The 20,499-nt window shown below is 45.3% G+C and overlaps 1 protein-coding gene across 1 annotated transcript in view; it reads left to right on the plus strand.

The window, feature by feature from the left end:
* Positions 1-7,248: 7,248 nt before the first annotated feature.
* Positions 7,249-20,499, plus strand: part of LOC122542620 (potassium voltage-gated channel subfamily KQT member 5-like) — a 243,620-nt gene continuing 230,369 nt past the window's right edge. Inside the window, exon 1 of the mRNA XM_043680603.2 lies at positions 7,249-7,839. Coding sequence (XP_043536538.2) covers positions 7,526-7,839 — 314 coding nt within the window. The 5' untranslated portion in view covers positions 7,249-7,525. The remainder of the gene's footprint in view (positions 7,840-20,499) is intronic.

The raw sequence follows: 20,499 nt of genomic DNA on the forward strand, positions 1-20,499 counted from the left end.
TGTCCCATTTAGCATAATGATTGTGCCACACAACACGATGGAGGTTATTCTCAATGTGAAGGCGGAACTTCGTTTCCACAAGGACTGTGTGATGGTCACACTTACCCATACTCTCATGCATATATGCATCTGCAACTGGCAGATTGGTAAGGATGAGGACAAGTATGTTCTTCCCTCTTGTTGGTTCCCTCATCCCCTGCTGCAAACCCAGACTAGCAGCTATGTCCTTTAGGACCCAACCAGCTGGATCAGTAGCACTGCTGGTGTAACTGTGATAAGTATCTTTGCCATCTCTTGTCAGTTGAATGTTCCAGGTTTCGAGGTTTCATCATTTCTCCTGCAGTTGACATTTTATTTTTATGGCTAAATATGACAGTGCCTGTCATTAACACACGTCAGCAATCCAGTGCACTATTTAATCCTGTAATGCATTCATCACTTTGAAACATGTAATTCTGCTTTTATTTCTTTGCTGTTACTAAAAGGAAACGAGTTGCAGTGAAAGAGTGTGTCCTGGGTTTTGTTTCATGGCAGTGGAATAGGCAATGAAGAAGTTGGCATCCTGACAGGAAAACTGCATTGTGCACATACAGTCAGGAAGACAGGGTGGGAAGACATTGGTCAAGGTGAAGAGTTTTCCCAATGTTAGCAAAGTCATATTGAAACCAATGTTGGAGCTGTGTTGGAGAATTGTACCTCACTGTTTTTATGACCATAAAAAAAAAGGATAGCTGCCCAGACAGCCACAGCATTATCTTGAAGGGAGTTCCAGGGAAGACATATCTGAAGACGGCTTCAAACAGGACAGTGATGCCATTAATTGAATGGGCCAAAACAGATATTCCCTATAATGGCACAATATAGCCAGAGAAGGCGCATAACATCCCTGGGAAAAGGGACTTGCTGGTCCAGTTAGGTGGCACAGTTAGCTCACCTGCTCTGAAATCATACCTACAGAACTGTTGATGGATTGACTACCTAAGGCAGACTCTGGAGGTGGGGGCGCGGTTTGTGGGATTTCAAAGCAACAAGTGTCACTAAGAGTACATAGTGTTGCTAAGGAATAAAATAATGAGGTGCCCCATTAAGTGTAACTGCATCCAAACTGTTCTAGAAGTTCTTGTAGTTCAGTGGCAGTGTCCCAACCCCTGATCCAGGAGGCCTGAGTTCAAGTCCTACTTCCTCGATTGCAACATTTAAGAGGCATTTGGATGGGTATATGAATAGGAAGGGTTTGGAGGGATATGTGCCGGGTGCTGGCAGGTGGGACTAGATTGGGTTGGGATATCTGGTTGGCATGGACTGGTTGGACCGAAGGGTCTGTTTCCATGCTGTACGACTCTATGATTCTAAGTCATAGCTTTGCTCAACAGGTTGTTGCAAAAACAAAAGCAAGTTATTCTGTCCAGTCAATACCTAGGTCAGAACCTTTAGGTCCAGCCAGGCATTTTGTTTTACATGCCATGTTGCTTTCCAGACCTGTATTCCAGTAATTAAACTGTTGCTTCGACCCTTTTATTTTCTGTGCTCAGCATTGGTCAATTTCCACCTAATTAATATGTATTTGTTGGCCATCTCCATGCCCTCTTCTCGGTATATCCTCAGTTCAAAGTGGATCATTCTGATGGTTTCTGCTGGCTGTAATGGAGTCTTTAATGATTAGCTCCTTGTTCTCCATGAATCTTTACCTTGAAATGTTTTAATATTTATGTGTGCCCTACCTAATTAGTCATACACATTTCTCAACTAAAGTTATATTTGCAACCAGATTTCAGTACAATCAGTCAAACGATGTATAATATTTCTGAGACATCATTCCTGGATTTGTGCTCCTAATACAAATCTCCGCAAGTAGCAATCATAATTCCGAACGCAATGTCTCTGCCATCAGTCCAGAAAATTTTGGAAGCCTTGCTCTCTACTGTCCATGATTTATTTTATAGCCTTAAAGTTTTATGACATCTCTCTCTCTCTCTTTTTCTCTGTGCCTCTTTCACTCTTTTAGAACTTAGTGTGATTTAATAACTCAGCCGGAAATCTGAATTAAAACTCAAAAATGCTGGAAATACTCAGCAGGGTGGGAACATCCATGTAGACAGAATCAGAGCTAACATTTCAGACTGGCGACCTTTCTGACAGACTTTTGACTTAGCAACATCAAAAATCCTCAGAACATAAGAACAGGATCAGATCATTCAGTCCTTCAAGGCTACGCCATTATTCAAACAGATCATGGCTAATCATTTATCTCAGCACCATTCTCCCACATTATCTCCATGATAGACTGTGACATGGTCACACAGCAGCTGGGCATTGAGGGCATGTTATCCCCTTGGTTGTGCTGTTGCACCTCAGTGTTGGCATGCCACATCGGCAAAGTGATCTGCAAGCTGTCAGTAGTCCCTGCACACCATGTGGAAACCAACAATCCTCACAGTCACATACTCACTCTGTTCCTCTCTCCACAATTGCTGCCAGACCTGCTGAGGTTTTCCAGATTTCCCTGTGTTTGTTTTACTAATTTCACGCACTGCTCACTGGCAAGAGGAAATATATTCTACTCCCATTGTATTGAAGGTGCAGTGAACACCTTATGCAACACTAGATGGTCAAATATCATATTCAACCTGGGAGACACTCAGCCTTTGACTGAGATATGGCAAGAAGTATTTACGTCATTGATAGGCAGTGACCATCTCCAATCAGAGAGGCTAAAGACCTATTTGTCAGATTATTAGAACAGACTGCCCCAGCATCGCTATCCCTTGGACTACCATTGACCAGAATCTTAACTGTTTTAACCTGGTTTAACCTATCAGGTCAGGTCAGGGATTCTGTGGAAAAAAAACTCATTTCCAGGCTGCCCAAAACCTGTCCACTGTCTGAGACAGGTTAGGAGTATGATGGAAAACTCTCCTCTTGCTTGGACAGGTGAGCCCCCAACGGGGCAGCACGGTGGTTCAGTGGTTAGCACTGCTGCCTCACAGGTTCGATTCCAGCCTCAGGCGACTGCCTGTGTGAAAATTGCACGGTGAGTAATCTTCATCTGGTCCAAAATGTTGTGACATAGTCTGAATATTGCAGGCTGGGATAGCCTTTTGCTCTATTTTGTTGTTACAAACATTTATTTGTTGAAAACAAAACTCTAAAATTAAAAGCACTGTCATTCCTCCCTGGGAAATGCGGAGAACTACAATGGGAGATCAGCTAAATCAGAAAAAAAAGACTCAGCTTTGATTTTAGAAGATTGAAGGACGATGATTCCCCGTGTCTGTGTGGGTTTCCTCCGGGTGCTCTGGTTTCCTCCCACAATCACAAAGATGTGCAGGTCAGGTGAATTGGCCATGCTAAATTGCCCATAGGTTAGGTGCGTTAGTCAGAGGGAAATGGGTCTGGGTGGGTTACTTTTCGGAGGGTCAGTGTGGACTTCTAACCTAATCTAATAACACTCAAAGACTTGTCCTGATCTAGGATGAAACAGCCCCACTTGATTGGCAGCCCATCCATCAACTCAAACAGTTACTCTATCCACCACCGTTGTCTGGAGTACCTGCAGGCAATGTGGTCTATAAGATGAACTGGATCAACTCAGTGAGACACCATTCTCTGAACCCAGGGGGTCTCTCAATAGAAGAGCGGCAAGGGCAGGGGAACACCACCACCTCCAAGTCACAAATCATCCTGACTCGGAAATATAACACTCACGAGTGTATGCCACGTTTACACGGTGCAGTGATAAGTTATAGCTGAAACTGATGGGCGATAGCTGAGCTAGTTTAAATGAGGGCTTCCGAATTGCAGCTTGCGGTGGAGTGACAGCAATGGCTGGGTTTCTCCACTAGAGGGCGAGCTGATCCAGGCTGGTCCAGGTGAGCTGCACTGAAGCCGGAAATTTCCAGGTCAACGTCTCAGAGCTCAGTAAGCAAACACACCACAGCAGCATCACCCCAAACACAGGGCCCTGTTTGTAATGATGCTCACCAGCAAACGAAATAGGACAAAGACGCTTCATTGGCTGTGCAGATTATGCTTGGACTTGCCTTAAAGAATTAGGGGACAATATGTCCCTGTAAAATAACCAATATAAATGCACATACATCATATAGAAGTGGCATCAACTTCAGCCGTGCATTACAGTTAATGGATACTCACTGGTTCAAATCCTTCATTGTGACTGGATCAAAGTCTGAGTCCTGTTACTTAGCAGCGCTATGAGAGTCTCTTCATGTATTCAAGGTAGTGACTCAACGGCTCCTTTCAAAAGCAATTAGTTATGTGTAAAATGCTGGCCAGATATTGACAGTCATTTCTCCATAAAGTCCACTTCCTGCATCCATCAGAACCGTCTCCTCAAACATTCCCAGAATTCGCCATTTCGGATTTTCTTTTTAACATTCTTTAAGTTTTTTCTGAGTTGAAGCGTATTTTTTAGCTTTTGCAGTGATGGGTTTATTACATTGTGAGATGAGTATTAAGTCCTGACTCACCAAGTGAGTAATCTTCATCTGGTCCAAAATGTTGTGACATAGTCTGAATATTGCAGGCTGGGATAGCCTTTTGCTCTATTTTGTTGTTACAAACATTTATTTGTTGAAAACAAAACTCTAAAATTAAAAGCACTGTCATTCCTCCCTGGGAAATGCGGAGAACCACAATGGGAGATCAGCTAAATCAGAAAAAAAAGACTCAGCTTTGATTTTAGAAGATTGAAGGACGATGATGAAGTGAAAGGTTTGTGTATAAATTTATGATTTGGAGGAGCCGGTATTGGACTGGGGTGGACAAAGTTTAAAATCACACAACACCAGACATAGTCCAACAGGTTTACTTGGAGGCATTAGCTTTCAGAGCGCTGTTTCTTCAACAGGTGGTTGTGTTAAATTAGTCTGAGTTGGTTAACTCAGGGAGCTGCTGAGAGCAAGGGAAGTTACAAAGGGATTAGTGAAGAGTTATGGGCACTGCAGTATTCTTATTTCTAACATGGAGTGCAAGTGTCAGTTCACACCATCCAGGCTTCACAGGGATCAGTGACAAGCTGACTGGGCGCTGTACTTCAAGTTTTAACAGTTACAGCTGAAACTTTAAATGGAAGCTTCTGAATCGAAGTGACAGCAATGGTTGGATTTCTCCACCAGAGGGCGAGTTGATCCCGCACTCTCCCCCAGGCTGGTCCAGGTGAGCTGCACTGAACCCGGAAATGTCCAGGTTAATGTCTCAGAGCTGAGTAAGCAGACACACCACTGCAGCTTCAACTCAAACCCAGAGCCCTGTTTGCAGTGATGCTCATCAACAAACTAAACAGGACAAAGACACCTCACTGGCCAAGCTTGGAATTGCCCTAAAGTATTTGGGAACAACGTGTCTCTGTACAACAACTATAAATGCACACATTATATAGAAGTGGCATTAACTCACTTTCAAACAGTTAATTGATATACCTTGATTTAAATGTACAACTATTTATGCAACGCACCATTTTTTCTGAAAAGGTTACTCTTTAATACATTTACATGTACTGTAATCATTTCAGTCACGGCGATATTAACCTTTAGTGAAGTTATGTCACACATTTTCTAGCAACTTTCCGCAATTGTGTTTAACAAAGTCTGTGCCTGAGCGCAACAGATTCAGCTCAGTGCAAACCATCCGGGATCTGACTGAGTGGCACAAAGTCAAGTTGGAGGGGCTGAAAGGCCTGATACTATCCCAAAGTTTCAATTCCCGAAGGTCTGGCCGGAAGGCAGGGCGGGAGGAGTTTGCAGCAAGGTTAAGGAGGCGTGTGGCGGTAGAAGCGGGCAGAGTGGCTCCTGGCCTGAGCTCGGGCTGTGCCCAGTGAATTGTTGGCGCCTCTCTCAGCAGCTGTCACCCGGGGAGGGTGGGGTGGGGGAGAAAGGCTTGTAGCCTTCAGGTGCTGAGTCTATCCCGGACACTGCAGAGCCTTGGAAAGCGGCTCCCTCCTGTTCAGAACACTCGATGGACAGACTGGGTCAGAAATCTCACTCGGAAACGGTGCACAACCAGCTGGACTTACCAAGGCGAAGGCACAGCCGCTGACCAGGGACAGCGCACACTAGCCCGCGGAAAGTGTCCCTTAAATCCTGGCCTCACGTTGAAATGCCGCTCTGGAAAGGGAAACTGTCTCAAGCGCAGGGACTCCGGGATTCCGACAAGGCAGGTCTATTGGCAGCTACTCACTGTCTGTGAACCACCGAGAACTCAGTGGGATCCCACTGAGGCTACAGTTATTCAGGAGCTGAGCCACTTGGGTGGAGAGACCAGGAGGGGGTTTGGTAAGGGCACAGACCGAGGGTAGAGAGGTCAGTGTTAAGGAACTGCATAGACACACATACACGCAGGTATAATCACACACAGATACACATACAGACACAGATACACACACAGATACACATACACACAGATACAAACATACAGGCATTGATACACAGATACACATACACACAGATACACATACAGGCATAGATACACACACAAATACACACACACATACACACACACAAATGCAGATTGGTCCATTCATTAGCAGTGGAGGTCGGAAGACAGAGCCTAGATCAGAGAAAGCCCGGGCTGGAGAGATTCCCAACAATAAACTTTGGTGTGTGTCAGTTCTCCAGAACTAGCGACTTCCGAGGACAGTATGCAATTCCTCCACCGCGGGAACTGAGGATTGAAGTCTCAACTTGCAGTCATCTCGAGAAGGGAGTGAGCTGCAGCCGAGCTGCCTGCAGACTGGGAGCTAGCCCCGGGGAGGCTGGGAGAGAGTGGCCGGAGGCGGGTTCAGAGCAGCAGGAGCAGGAGCAGCCCTCTGTGTGTGTGTGTGTGGCTGTGTGAGAGTGTGTCTGTGTGTGTGTCTCTCTCTCTCCCTGTGTGTCTCTCTCTGTCTGTGTATCTGTCTCTCTCCGCCTGTGTCTCTGTGTGTCTCTGTCTCTCCCTGTGTGTGTATCTCTTAGTGTGTCTGAGTCTGTGTGTCTCTCTGTGTGTCTGTCTCTCTCCCTGTGTGTGTATCTCTGAGTGTGTCTGTGTGTGTGTCTGTGTCTCTGTCTCTCTCCCTGTGTGTGTATCTCTGAGTGTGTCTGAGTCTGTGTGTGTCAGTGTGTGTCTCTCTGTGTGTCTGTCTCTCTCCCTGTGTGTGTATCTCTCTCTGTGTGTGTCTCTCTCTGCGACTGTGTGTCTCTCTCTGTCTGTGTATCTGTCTCTCTCCGCCTGTGTCTCTGTGTGTCTCTGTCTCTCTCCCTGTGTGTGTATCTCTGAGTGTGTCTGAGTCTGTGTGTGTCTGTGTGTGTCTCTCTGTGTGTCTGTCTCTCTCCCTGTGTGTGTATCTCTCTCTGTGTGTGTCTCTCTCTGCGACTGTGTGTCTCTCTGTGTCTGTGCCTCTCTGTCTCTGTGTGTGTGTGTCTCTCTCTCTCTGTGTCTCTCTCTGCGACTGTGTGTCTCTCTCTGTCTCTGTGTGTGTGTGTGTGTGTGTGTATCTGTGTGTGACTGCCGCCGGCCCCATGTCTCAGAGAGCATGGCCCGCAATGCGAGCCAGGAGGCCGGCCTGGGGATGCCAAGCCCCGCGGCAGCAGCAGCAGCAGCAGGGGGAGGCAGAGTGGAGTTTGTGGGCATGAGGGATGTGGAATCCGCACTGAGAAGACCCACAGGTTTGGACACGGCTGAGTACCGGGCTTTCACCCAGCAAGGCAGCCGCCTGAGTCTGCTGGCCAGCCCGCTGGCGAGAGGCGACTATCCCCGCAGGAGTGTGAACTACAGGAGACTGCAAAACCTCATCTACAACGTCCTGGAGAGACCACGGAGCTGCGCCTTCATCTACCACGGCTTTGTGTAAGTGACCCTGTTTGTACTGTCTCCCAGCCTCAGTAACTCCATCCAGCAGTTTGCAAACACTCGGCTCAAACTTCAGGTTATGGGAATGATGTAACTTTCTGGAATGACGGGGGAAAGGATGTTTCTCTCTCTCCCTCTCTCGCTCAGTTATTAGTGCTCAGTTTGAGTGTTATTTTAAGCCATTGCTTTGTATTTCCTGACTACAACCACCCCCACCCCAATCAATCCACAAACATCCCTCTCTCTCGGTGAGGCAACTCTGGTCTGTTGCTTGAATTATATTGAGATCAGAGGTGCTGAGGACTGAGGCAGAAAATCCAGAAACAGTACTGGGCCGTTCTGGGAGCTGGGGAATGGGGGGTGGGGAATGGGGGGGGGGGGGCGGTTCGAATGTTTCAGATCCCACCCCCTAGAAATGAGAAAGACTATCTGTCTCTCTTGCCACCCTGGGTATCCCCACAAGCTGTTCTGTGAAAGTTGGATTTTTTTTTATGTACAGAGCAGCTTTTATCCGCTGGGTGGGTGGAATTCCTTGCCCTATCTATTCCCCAAGGTGGGGAGGAGGGGGTGGTGTTAGGGGGGAGAGACAGGGGAAGATGTGTTTCCCCAGGTTGGTTTTAATTTCTAGGTGAAAACAATGACTGCAGATGCTGGAAACCAGATTCTGGATTAGTGATGCTGGAAGAGCACAGCAGTTCAGGCAGCATCCAAGGAGCAGCGAAATCGACATTTTGGGCAAAAGCCCTTCATCAGATTTCGCTGCTCCTTGGATGCTGCCTGAACTGCTGGTTTTATTTTCTGTTCCGTCCCCATCACTTTCTGGACTGGAGGTGGAGCTCTGTATCACTGCCTTTGGTCCAATTTCTCCCGCTTCCAACTGCACTCCTCCCACCTCCAGGCTACTCACACAAGCGTCTACTTGGTCAGCAGGCTGTTCAAAAGCTGCCCCAACCCCAGCAGCAACTTAACCCGGAACACGCACCGCATGCTGGGGGTCACACAGCACGGACACAGACCGTTCGGTCCAACCAGTCCATGCCGACCATGTTACCAAACTCAACCAGTCCCACTTGCCTGTGGATGGTCCATATCCCTGCAAACCTTTCCTGTTCTTAACCAAATGTCTTTTAAACATTGGAACTGTACCCGCATCCTTCACATCCTCGGGAAGTTCATTACTCACACTAAACACTCCCTGGAAAACCAAAATCTCCCTCACGTCTTTTTTAAAAGCATTCTCCTCTCACCTTAAAGCTATGCCCCTAGTCTAGAAACTCTCACCCTAGGCAAAAGACACCTACCATTCACCATATCTGTGCCCCTCATGACTTTATTAACTTCTGTAAAGTCGACCTTCAATCTTCAGTGAGAAAGGTTCCTGCCTCCCTTTATAACTCTATCCCTCCATTCCGGGCACCATCCTGGGAAAACTCTGGTTTGTTAGCAGCATCTGCTGAAGTCCAGCACACTCTTTCTCACCCCTGGCTCCTCCAGTAATTATTTGTTTTTCTGCTCAAGTCTGCAGTACTGCTCCAGCTGGGTCTGGCCTGGAGTTTTGTGCACAGTTCTAGAAGTGGCATTTATAGGAGGGAAGTGATTGCACTGGATAGGGTGCGGAAGAGTATCATCAAGTTGCTACCTGGGCTGGACAGTCTCAGTTACGAAGAGAGTTTGTTTTTTTTTCTTGGAGAAGGTGAGGACTGAAGATGCTGGAGATCAGAGTCAAAGAGTGTGGGTGCTGGAAAAGCACAGCAGGTCAGGCAGCATTCAAGGGGCAGGGGAGTCAACTTGTTTTCCTTGGAGCAGAGGAGACTGAGGGGGACATGATCGTGATGTATAAAAGTGTTAGGGACATAAGACAGGAAGATAGTTTTCCCCTTGATGGAGTTTTAGAGGGGATGTGAAGGAAAACACCTTCACCCAGAAATTGTTGGGAATCTGGAACTCATTGACTTGAAGGGTGGGAGAGGCAGAAACCCTCATAACATTTAATAAATATTTAGGTGTACACATGCAACTAGAAGTGGCCATGGGTCAAGTGCTGGAAAACAGGATCAGAATAGTTAGGATGTTGCCAGGGTTGGAGGATTTGAGCTGTAGGCAGAGGTTGAACAGGCTGGGGCTGTTTTCCCGGATTGTTCGGAATAGTGACAGAGAGGGGGGTGGGATTGTTCGGAATAGTGACAGAGAGGGGGGTGGGATTGTTCGGAATAGTGGGTGAGCAGGGGAGGGATGGTTCGGAATAGTGAGTGGGGGGAAGGCATTGTTTGGAATAGAGAGTGAGAGAGGTGAGGGATTGTTCGAAATAGTGACCAAGGTGGGAGTGATTGTTCGGAATACTGAGTGGGTGGGGGGGATTATTCGGAATAGTGAGTGGGGGGGAGGGATAGTTTGGAATATTGAGTGAGGGGGGTGATTGAACAAAATACTGAGTGACGGAGGGGAGGGATTCTTCGGAAAAGTGACCGAGAGGGGGAGGGATTGTTCGGAATAGTGAGTGAGAGAGGGAGTGATTGCTCGGAATAGTGGCCAAGAGGGGAAGGCATTGTTCGGAAAAGTGACCAAGAGTAGGTGGTATCGTTTGGAATAGTGACCGAGAGGGTGTGGGATTGTTCGGAATCATGAGTGAGAGGGGGTGGGGTTATTTGGAATAGTGAGTTAGAGGAGTGAGGGATTGTTCGGAATAGTGACTGAGCGGAGGGTAGGATTGTTCGGATTAGTGAGTGAGAGGGGGGAGGGATTGTTCGGAATAGTGAATGAGAGGGAAGAGGGATTGTTCGGAATAGTGACCGAGAGGGTGGTGGGATTGTTCGGAATAGTGACCGAGAGGGGGGAGAGATTGTTCGGAATAGTGACCGAGAGGGGGGAGGGATTGTTCGGAATAGTGACCGAGAAGGGGGGAGGGATTGTTCGGAATAGTGAGTGAGAGGGGTGAGGGATTGTTTGGAATAGTGAGTGAGAGGGGAGAGGGATTGTTCGGAATAGTGAGTGAGAGGAAGGATGGATTGTTCGGAATAGTGAGTGAGAGGGAAGAGTGATTGTTCGGAATAGTGACCAAGAGGGTGGTGAGATTGTTCGGAATAGTGAGTGAGAGGGAAGTGGGATTGTTCGGAATAGTGACCGAGAGGGGGGATGGATTGTTCGGAATAGTGAGTGAGAGGGGAGAGGGATTGTTCGGAACAGTGACCGAGAGGGGGAGGGATTGTTCAGAATAGTGAGTGAGAAGGAGTGAGATTGTTCGGAAGAGTGAGTGGGGGGGAGAGGGATTGTTCGGAATAGTGACCGAGAGGGGGAGGGATTGTTCAGAATAGTGAGTAAGAAGGAGTGAGATTGTTCGGAAGAGTGAGTGGGGGGGAGAGGGATTGTTCGGAATAGTGACCGAGAGGGAGTGAGATTGTTCGGAATAGTGAGTGAGGGGGAGGTGGGATTGTTCGGAATAGTGAGTGAGGGGGGGGTGGGATTGTTCGGAATAGTGAGTGAGGGGGGGGTGGGATTGTTCGGAATAGTGAGTGAGAGGGGTTGGGATTGTTCAGAATAGTGAGTGGGGGGTGGGATTGTTCGGAATAGTGAGTAAGAGGGGTGAGGGATTGTTTGGAATAGTGAGTGAGAGGGATTGTTCGGAATAGTGAGTGAGGGGGGGAGGGATTGTTCGGAATAGTGAGTGGGGGCGAGGGATTGTTCGGAATAGTGAGTGAGAGGGGGTGGGATTGTTCGGAATAGTGAGTGAGGGGGGCAGGGATTGTTCGGAATAGTGACCGAGAGGGGGGAGGGATTGTTCAGAATAGTGACCGAGAGGGGGGAGGGATTGTCCGGAATAGTGACCGAGAGGGGGAGGGATAGTTCGGAATAGTGAGTGAGAGGGAGGAGGGATTGTTCGGAATAGTGACCGAGAGGGGGTGGGAATGTTCGGAATAGTGAGTGAGAGGGAGGAGGGATTGTTTGGAATAGTGAGTAAGAGGGGGTGGGATTGTTCAGAATAGTGAGTGAGAGGGAGGAGGGATTGTTCGGAATAGTGACCGAGACGGGGAGGGATTGTTCAGAATACTGAGTGAGAGGGAGTGTGAATGTTCGGAATAGTGAGTGAGGGGGGGAGGGATTGTTCAGAATAGTGAGTGAGAGGGAGGAGGGATTGTTTGGAATAGTGAGTAAGAGGGGGTGGGATTGTTCAGAATAGTGAGTGAGAGGGAGGAGGGATTGTTCGGAATAGTGACCGAGAGGGCGAGGAATTGTTCGGAATAGTGAGTGAGAGGGGCTGGGAATGTTCAGAATAGTGAGTGAGAGGGGGTGGGAATGTTCGGAATAGTGAGTGAGGGGGGGAGGGATTGTTCAGAATACTGAGTGAGAGGGAGTGGGAATGTTCGGAATAGTGAGTGAGGGGGGGAGGGATTGTTCAGAATACTGAGTGAGAGGGGGTGGGAATGTTCGGAATAGTGACCGAGAGGGGGTGGGAATGTTCGGAATAGTGAGTGAGAGGGAGGAGGGATTGTTCGGAATAGTGACCGAGAGGGGGAGGGATTGTTCAGAATACTGAGTGAGAGGGAGTGTGAATGTTCGGAATAGTGAGTGAGGGGGGGAGGGATTGTTCAGAATAGTGAGTGAGAGGGAGGAGGGATTGTTTGGAATAGTGAGTAAGAGGGGGTGGGATTGTTCAGAATAGTGAGTGAGAGGGAGGAGGGATTGTTCGGAATAGTGACCGAGAGGGCGAGGAATTATTCGGAATAGTGAGTGAGAGGGGCTGGGAATGTTCAGAATAGTGAGTGAGAGGGGGTGGGAATGTTCAGAATAGTGAGTGAGAGGGGGTGGGAATGTTCAGAGTAGTGAGTGAGAGGGGAGAGAGATTGTTCGGAATAGTGAGTGAGAGGGGGTGGGAATGTTCGGAATAGTGACCGAGAGGACAGAGGGATTGTTCGGAACAGTGATTGAGAGGGGGGTAGGATTGATTGGAAAAGCGACCGAGAGGGAGAACGATCATTTGGAATAGTGAGTGAGTGAGTGAGTAAAAATATTTTTTTCTGAGACTCTGTTATTTCACTGACAAGGAGAAACATCCTCTTTTGAATGTTGTGTATTTCAATTTGAGACAACTCTCATTCCTATAAATCCCAAAGAGCAGAGGCCACATTAACTCAGTCTCGTAGCATTGAACAATCCTCTCTCGTCCCAGAGGCCATTCTAGGTAATCTTTGCTGTTGTAGACATCTGATGCAAGTTTACCCTTCCCTTAATACATAGACGAAGACTAGGAACAATCATGACAATACTTGCTGCCTGTCTTTGTACTCTAGCCCCTTTGAAATAAAGGCCAACATGCCACTTGCCTCTTTACTTCGCTGCTGCAATGTCAGCTCAATTTGTGTTAACTGGAGAAGCAGAGCCATGAGTCTATAAACATTAACATTCTCAAGCTCTTCCAGCCCATTCTGTCAGTGACTTCTCCACAACCGCTCCTGTCGCACTTCATCTTTTCTCCTGAAGGTGAGGCTTATATTTCCTATTTTCAAAAGCCTTATCAAGACCTCCCTCTTCAATTCACCGGTCCTTTTCCCTGCTCACTGTAATGCCCACTACGTCGACTGCTACTTTGCCATGTTGAAGTTACTCCATAATTTTTATGATTGCTGATTTTCTGCACAGAAACATACACATGTGCAGACACACTAAAACAAGTTGGGACTTTTACCTAAGGACACCAGCGACTTAAAATGGGATATCCAAGGTCCCTCAAGAAGTTATTGCATTTTGATCTGGATCAGTGTGAAAACAGTCATTTTGGAGCAAAGAACAAAAATCAGGGAAGTGCTTATGGCATAAACAGATGGCATGATTTCATACAGGTTTAGTTACAGAAACAAGAGTAACTAAGACTGCCTGGTTTCCTCAGCATAGGGACAACTGATTCCCTGAGGTATTATTTACATTGAATAAATTCCCTATGTGGAGGTTTTGAGGAAGATATGAAGGTGGATCCTGATACAGACATTAAAGTTGAAAATAGTGGTCTCAGACTTATCTGGGAAAGAGCTGATGTGGAGGTGGCTGAATTGATATTGTTATAATAATGAAACAAACCTTCAAAGCTGATCAAAGTAAATTGTTCACAAGGTTCAAATCTCTGTCAGAAGGGAAACAAGTGGATGGGAAGCTTTTGACAGAACGGTGAAGACTAGTGGAAGAAATTCAGTTAACCGTGTTTGCGAAGCTCAGGAAGAAATATTCATTTGGTGGCAATGCAGTGCTGGTCCTTCAGAATATTACCAGGGCTACAGGGGCTAAACAATGAACAACTGGTGTACAAACTGAGCTTGTTTTCCCTTGACTAAAGGAGATCAAGGGCTGAATTAATTGTGGTGCTTCATAAGATTAGGAAATTTGTTAGGGTTAGTAAAAATAATTCATCTGGTGGGAGAGACCAGGACAAGGGGAAACATTTTAAATTTTGAACAAGGTCATTCAGGAATGAAAGGAAGAAGGATTTGGTCACACACAGACAATTGGGAATCTGGAACAGCCTCCCTCAAAAGCCATTGAGGATGTAAACCACTTGAAAATTTACAAACTGAAATTGATAGATCATTATTGGTTTGGGTTATCGAGGGATGTAGAACGATGGTAGATAAATGAAGTGGAAGTATAGATCAACCAGAATGAAACTGAATGACACAACAAGCTAAAGACACTGCATGGCCTGTGCTGGTTCCTTGGTTTATAAAGTGGCAAAATGACAATTGATACATTCTGGAGAAAAGAAATCAACTATTATTGTGGTTTTATGTGGTGTGTTTAATACATGGGGATAAAGTTGAGCATTTTCCACAATTTTCTTGTTTGTATCCTTTACATTCTCATGCAATATCAAACTGCAAAGTCCGGACATTTCACTGAGTAGTAAATAGATCCTTTTGTCTACCTTAGTTTATGTCTGACTTAAAGTTAGATTTAATCACACTCTGTTAATCAGACTTGCTTTAAAAAAACAGGCTGATTAAACTTTCAAAGAGTAAACTTCCTCTCATGTTATAGTGATTAAGACAAAGTATTGGTCAAGTCAGTGTTTGTACGCAGTCTGCAGTACCTATCTCAACCTGTCAGAGGGGAAGGGTAGGCCTAGTGGTATTACTGCTCGTTGATCCAGAGACTCAGATAATGTACTTGGGACTGAGGAGTGAATCTCGCCATAGCAGATGGTGGAATTTGAATTCAATACGATTTTCGTGGTCATGAAACCGTTGTCGATTGTCAGAAAAACCAATCCGATTCATTAATGTCCTTTAGGGAAGGGAATCTGCCATCCTTATCTGGTCTGTTCTACATGTGACTCCAAACTTGTGGCAATGTGGTGGACTCTTAATTCTGTTCTGGCCAATTAAGGATGGATAATAAATGTTTGCCTGGCCAGCGATGCCCTCATCCTGTGAATGAGTTTTTTAAAAATCTTACTCTTTAGAAGTTTAAATGTGCATTTAATTTTAACATGCACTCTCTTCTTGTAATCTTTAGTTTTAATATAGTACAGAATTTAAGTTCCTCCAAAACAGCTGAAGAGATGTGAGTTTAAATGAGTGGTGTAGTTCATGGTATCATGAGTGAACAAGTTGCTATAATATCTGAAATAGGAATGGAGCTGTCAGTCGCCCAAGTTTTTTAAGAGGTAGTACATGACAGCAAACTGGATGGTGATAAATGAGTGAACAGGCAGTCGGAAGCCTCGAGTTTACGAGGATATACTTGAATTACAGTGACTCGTTCTGGTTCTGTTTATAAACAAGACGTTAAATCAATGAGAAGATGGAAAGCACTGTCAGCTCTCTCTTCCTGCAAAAACCCATTAGCCACTAAATGGTACTTTACAAACCAGTATCATTTGGAAGTTCCTGACCAGATTTTAAAGCTATAACAGTTCGCTAATACTTACAAATGCAAATTGATGTCATCCACTGTTGCAGAGATATACAAACTGGAAAAATTCGGATTCAAAGCCCCGTATCTACAGAATAGTTCTTGGGGTGCCATCCTATGTCAATGTGCCAGAAGGTGTAGGGAGTTGTGAATGACTCAGCAGTTTCCCATGATTCCAATGGGAAGCTGCATGGACAGGTGGGGACCAGGCTTTGACTTGACGTCCATGGCAAAATAATCTTCCAACTCTCACTGACCACAAATCATGAACCAACTCTCATCTCAATGCAAAAGGGAGGGGTTGATTCAAAGGATATGAAACATATTTCCATAAATTATTTTCTCTTTTGTTCCTTCTTATTTTTGGGCTTCTATCTAACATGCTTTATTGCAGTGGGGTTAAGCTATGATCCTCCAGGTACCTATATGGACATGTGTTGTGTACCACTCAGTGCCTTGTTTGATCATTATCCAGTGCAATTTCCTGGTCTATGCTCTGGATTTCAGCTTAATGGATTCGGTGATGTTAGCACCTTTCCACACATCACTTCATGGCCAGTATATTTCAAAACCAACTATTATATATGAAGCAACAGAGCATCGCACTAGCAGGAATAAAAGACAAATGTATTGGAGGCTATCATCTAACCTTCCCCCTTTCATTATCTGGTGTATTTTGCTTGTAATTCTAATTGTTATTAATGCTATGTTAACTCTATGTGGTAAAAACCTACCACATGAAGTTGGGTTTAAGGGAGATGATTGTAGATTGAAAATGTGGAGATTGGCAACTGCATTAAAAGCCACTGTTACCAGTTTTAGTTCATATGCTTATATTTAAGCCTGTTCATAATTTTATACAATGTATAATAGATGCAATATACAGAGCCAGTATAATAACTGTACAATGTAAGTCAGCCTGCATTTGATATATATACATATATAGTTAATGTAGTGAATATGTTGTAACAACAGCTTCAAGCACAGCTTCTTCCCTGCTGTTATTAGACTTCTGAAAGGACCTCGCAAATTTTAAATTTCATGTTGATCTTGCTCTTTGTGCACCTTCTCTCTAGCTGTAACATTTTATTCCTCACTCTGTTCTATTACCCTTATGCACTTTATGTGTTATGATCTGCCTGTACTGCACGCAAAACAAAACCTTTCATTGTACTTAGGTACATGTGACAATAATAAATCAAATCAAATCAAATCAAATCAAAGAATATACTATTCAATCAAAGTACAAGACTATGTGCACATATGATTTGCACATCTCTTTGATATAGCTACACCATGTTTGGATGGGCTCTCTCGAAATGGGTATATCTGTAATCTCTCAAAAGAAGAGCATTCAGCACTGTTCTACTTCATTAACTCTTAAATCTCCTTGAGATTAAGTTTGCATTTAATATTTTCTTTCTTTCACTACCACTTCATGTTCTTTCAAACTGAGATGTTATCTGTCTCTTCAAGTGTATGTAAACGATACTAATGCAATTTTCAGAGAAGAGCAAGGTAGTTGCCCTGATCTCGAGCCTAATATCATAATATCTTTAATCAACATCTCAAAGAAAAACAAATGATCTGGCCATGATCACATTGCTAATTGAAAAATCCTCCATGGTGACAACGCCCCAGAAGAGCTTCATTGGCTGGAAAGCATTTTGAGAAATCCGGTGGTCAGCACAGTTTGATATAAAATGCAAGTCTTTCAGAATGGTATCCAGGAGGTATTGCTAAATACAGTATCATGGTGTTATGCCCACTGCCTATGTAGTACCCATCCCACTGTGATTTGACTAACCATAGCGGAGGCAACAAGCAGACCCCTTACCAATTGAGTCCTGCAATAACCAATTAATGGCTACTGAAGGGCGTTTTTCTGCTTCCACTAGGATTATATCCATAGTGGGGGATGCAGTGCCAAGTGTCCAGCCTGCTAGGTGAAACCATTTAGTTGGCAGCTCTCAGAGAAGAGACATGCCCTACCCCTACCATGCATTGCAAGCGGAAAGTCCTCCTCCAGCCACTGAAGACTCCACTTTTGATTTTTACATTGGAGTGAAGACCTCTAACTTAACAATGAATTGTAACCCATGGTACTTTTTAAATGCAACAGTTCACTTTACTTTGAACTTTTAACCCACCCACATTTTTTTAGTGGGAAAAATTATTTCAGTTTTTCAAGAGTAAATTTGTAATTTACTTATAAAGAAAACTAAGCACTAGTTATTACTAGCTTTCATGGGATTGAGAGTAATATATTAGCATGGATTAAGAATTGCTTTATAGACATAAGAATAAATGGAATATTTTGGGGTTGGTAGGTTGTAGCTAGTGGGATCAATACTAGAATCTCAGCTATTTCCAATCTATACTCATGGCTTAGAGGAGGAAACTGGCCGTAATGTATCCATGTTTGCTGACAATATAAAATTGTAAACAGTAAGAAATATGCAAAAAGGCAAGAGAGGGAAATAGATAAGGTTAGATTTGATTCCCTACAGTGTGAAAAAAGAACCTTTGGCCCATCAAGTCCACACCGACCCTCTGAAGAGTTACCCACCCAGACCCTATATTTACCCCTGATTAATGCACCTAATACAATGGACAATTTAGCGTAGCCAATTCACCTGACCTGCACATCTTTGGATTGTGAGAGAAAGCCGGAGCACGCAGAGGAAACCCACATAGACATGGGGAGAATGTGCAAACTGCTGCCCGAGGCAGGAATCAAACCCGGGTCACTGGCACTGTGAGGCAGTGATGCTAACCACTGAGCCACCGCACCACCCAGTAAGTGGACAAAAACAAAGTAGATGTCGTACCATTTGGCAAAATGTGAAATGATGGTAGGAAAAACAAAAATACAGGATATATTTTGAATTGTGAGATTCTAGAAAATGTTTGAAATTCAGAGGAACCAGGGTCTGTTGTGAGATAAATCATCACATTATATGTGAGCTTTCTGGTAGATTTGATGCCACAGCCCCCTTTCCCTGTTATGATCTATAGGTCATGGTTGATCGGGTATGGTAGAGGAAAACCACTTGGCAATCTAATAAGCAGCCCTCATTTTAAACAAGATGTAGTTTCTTATATGATAGGAACGGGTATAAGTTGCATTAATATGATTGACATCATTACAGAGACTATGAGGAAGGCCAGGAGGTAGGTCCTCCCCTTCTAGATTGTAAACTGTTCTTCCCCACGCCCATGTGATAACTATTTGCATGGTGATTAAGGCACTTCTCAGCATTAACCCTTTCAGACCATTACACTCTCATAAAATGTCTATTCGTGACCCAAGTTTTCTCTTAATAAATATTTATGTATTTTCAATATAGTTACTTCTAGCCCATGTCTCTGACTTTACAATTTCAGGCAGTCTGAATGTTTCACTATTCTCACAGAATGTGTTCTCATCAATCTTGAAAAACATCAGTAGATGACTGGTTTGAAGAGTCTAGATTAGAATGGTGCTGGAACAGCACAGCAGGTCAGGCAGCATCCGAGGAGCAGGAAAATCGACGTTTTGGGCAAAAGCCCTTCATCAGGAATGAAGGCAGGGAGCCTCCGGGGTGGAGAGATAAATGGGAGGGGAGTGGGGCTGGGGAGAAGGTAGCCAAGAGTACAATATGTGGATGGTGTTTGGGATGAAGGTGGTAGGTCAGAGAGGAGGGGGGAGCAGATGGGTGGAAGGAAGATTGGCAGGTAGGACAGGTCATGAGGATGGTGCTGAGCTGGAAGGTTGGATCTGAGGTAAGGTGGGGGGAGGGGAAATGAGGAAACTGATGAAGTACACATTGATGCCATGGGATTGAAGTGTTCCGAGGCAGAAGATGAGGCATTCTTCTTCCAGGCGTTGGGTGGTGAGGGAGTGGCGGTGGAGGAGGCCCAGGACCTGCATTCCCTCAGCAGAGTGGGGGGGGGGGGGAATTGAAATGTTGGTCCACGGGGCGGTGGAACATCTCCGGGACACCTGCACCAATCAACCCCACCGCCCCGTGGCTCAACATTTCAACTCCCCCTCCCACTCTGCTGAGGACATGCAGGTCCTGGGCCTCCTCCACTGCCACTCCCTCACCACCCAACGCCTGGAGGAAGAACGCCTCATCTTCAACCTCGGAACACTTCAACCCCAGGGTATCAATGTGTACTTCATCAGTTTCCTCATTTCCCCTCCCCCCACCTTACCCCAGTTCCAACCTTCCAGCTCAGCACCGTCCTCATGACCTGTCCCACCTGCCAATCTTCCTTCCCATCTGTCTGCTCCACCCTCCTCTCTGACCTACCACCTTCATCCCCACCTCCATCCACCTACTGTACTCTTGGCTACCTTCTCCCCAGCTCCACCCCCCTCCCATTTATCTCTCCACCCTGGAGGCTCCCTGCCTTCATTCCTGATGAAGGGCTTTTGCCCGAAATGTTGATTTTCCTGCTCCTCGGATGCTGCCTGACCTGCTGTGCTTTTCCAGTACCACTCTAATCTTGACTCTGATTTCCATCATCTGCAGTACCCACTTATGTCTGGTTTGAAGAGTTTGATTCTGTTCCTGACAATTAGATCTGGAAATTATTTTTGTTACCTCATGTCCCAACTAATTGATCAGTAATGGGTTGAGGTTCCTCCAGTTCCATTGTGCAACTTCTTCAGCCCAAACAAAATAGTATTGCTTTTCTGCAGTTCCTCAAATGACAGTACCATTCCTGTTAAGGTTATGCATCTACATTTGGGGGGTTGGGAGTAATTATTAT

The sequence above is a fragment of the Chiloscyllium plagiosum genome, unplaced genomic scaffold, assembly GCF_037043375.1.
Source record: "Chiloscyllium plagiosum isolate Xiang-an unplaced genomic scaffold, Cpla_swu_hap1 HiC_scaffold_3, whole genome shotgun sequence".
NCBI classification, from domain to species: domain Eukaryota; kingdom Metazoa; phylum Chordata; class Chondrichthyes; order Orectolobiformes; family Hemiscylliidae; genus Chiloscyllium; species Chiloscyllium plagiosum.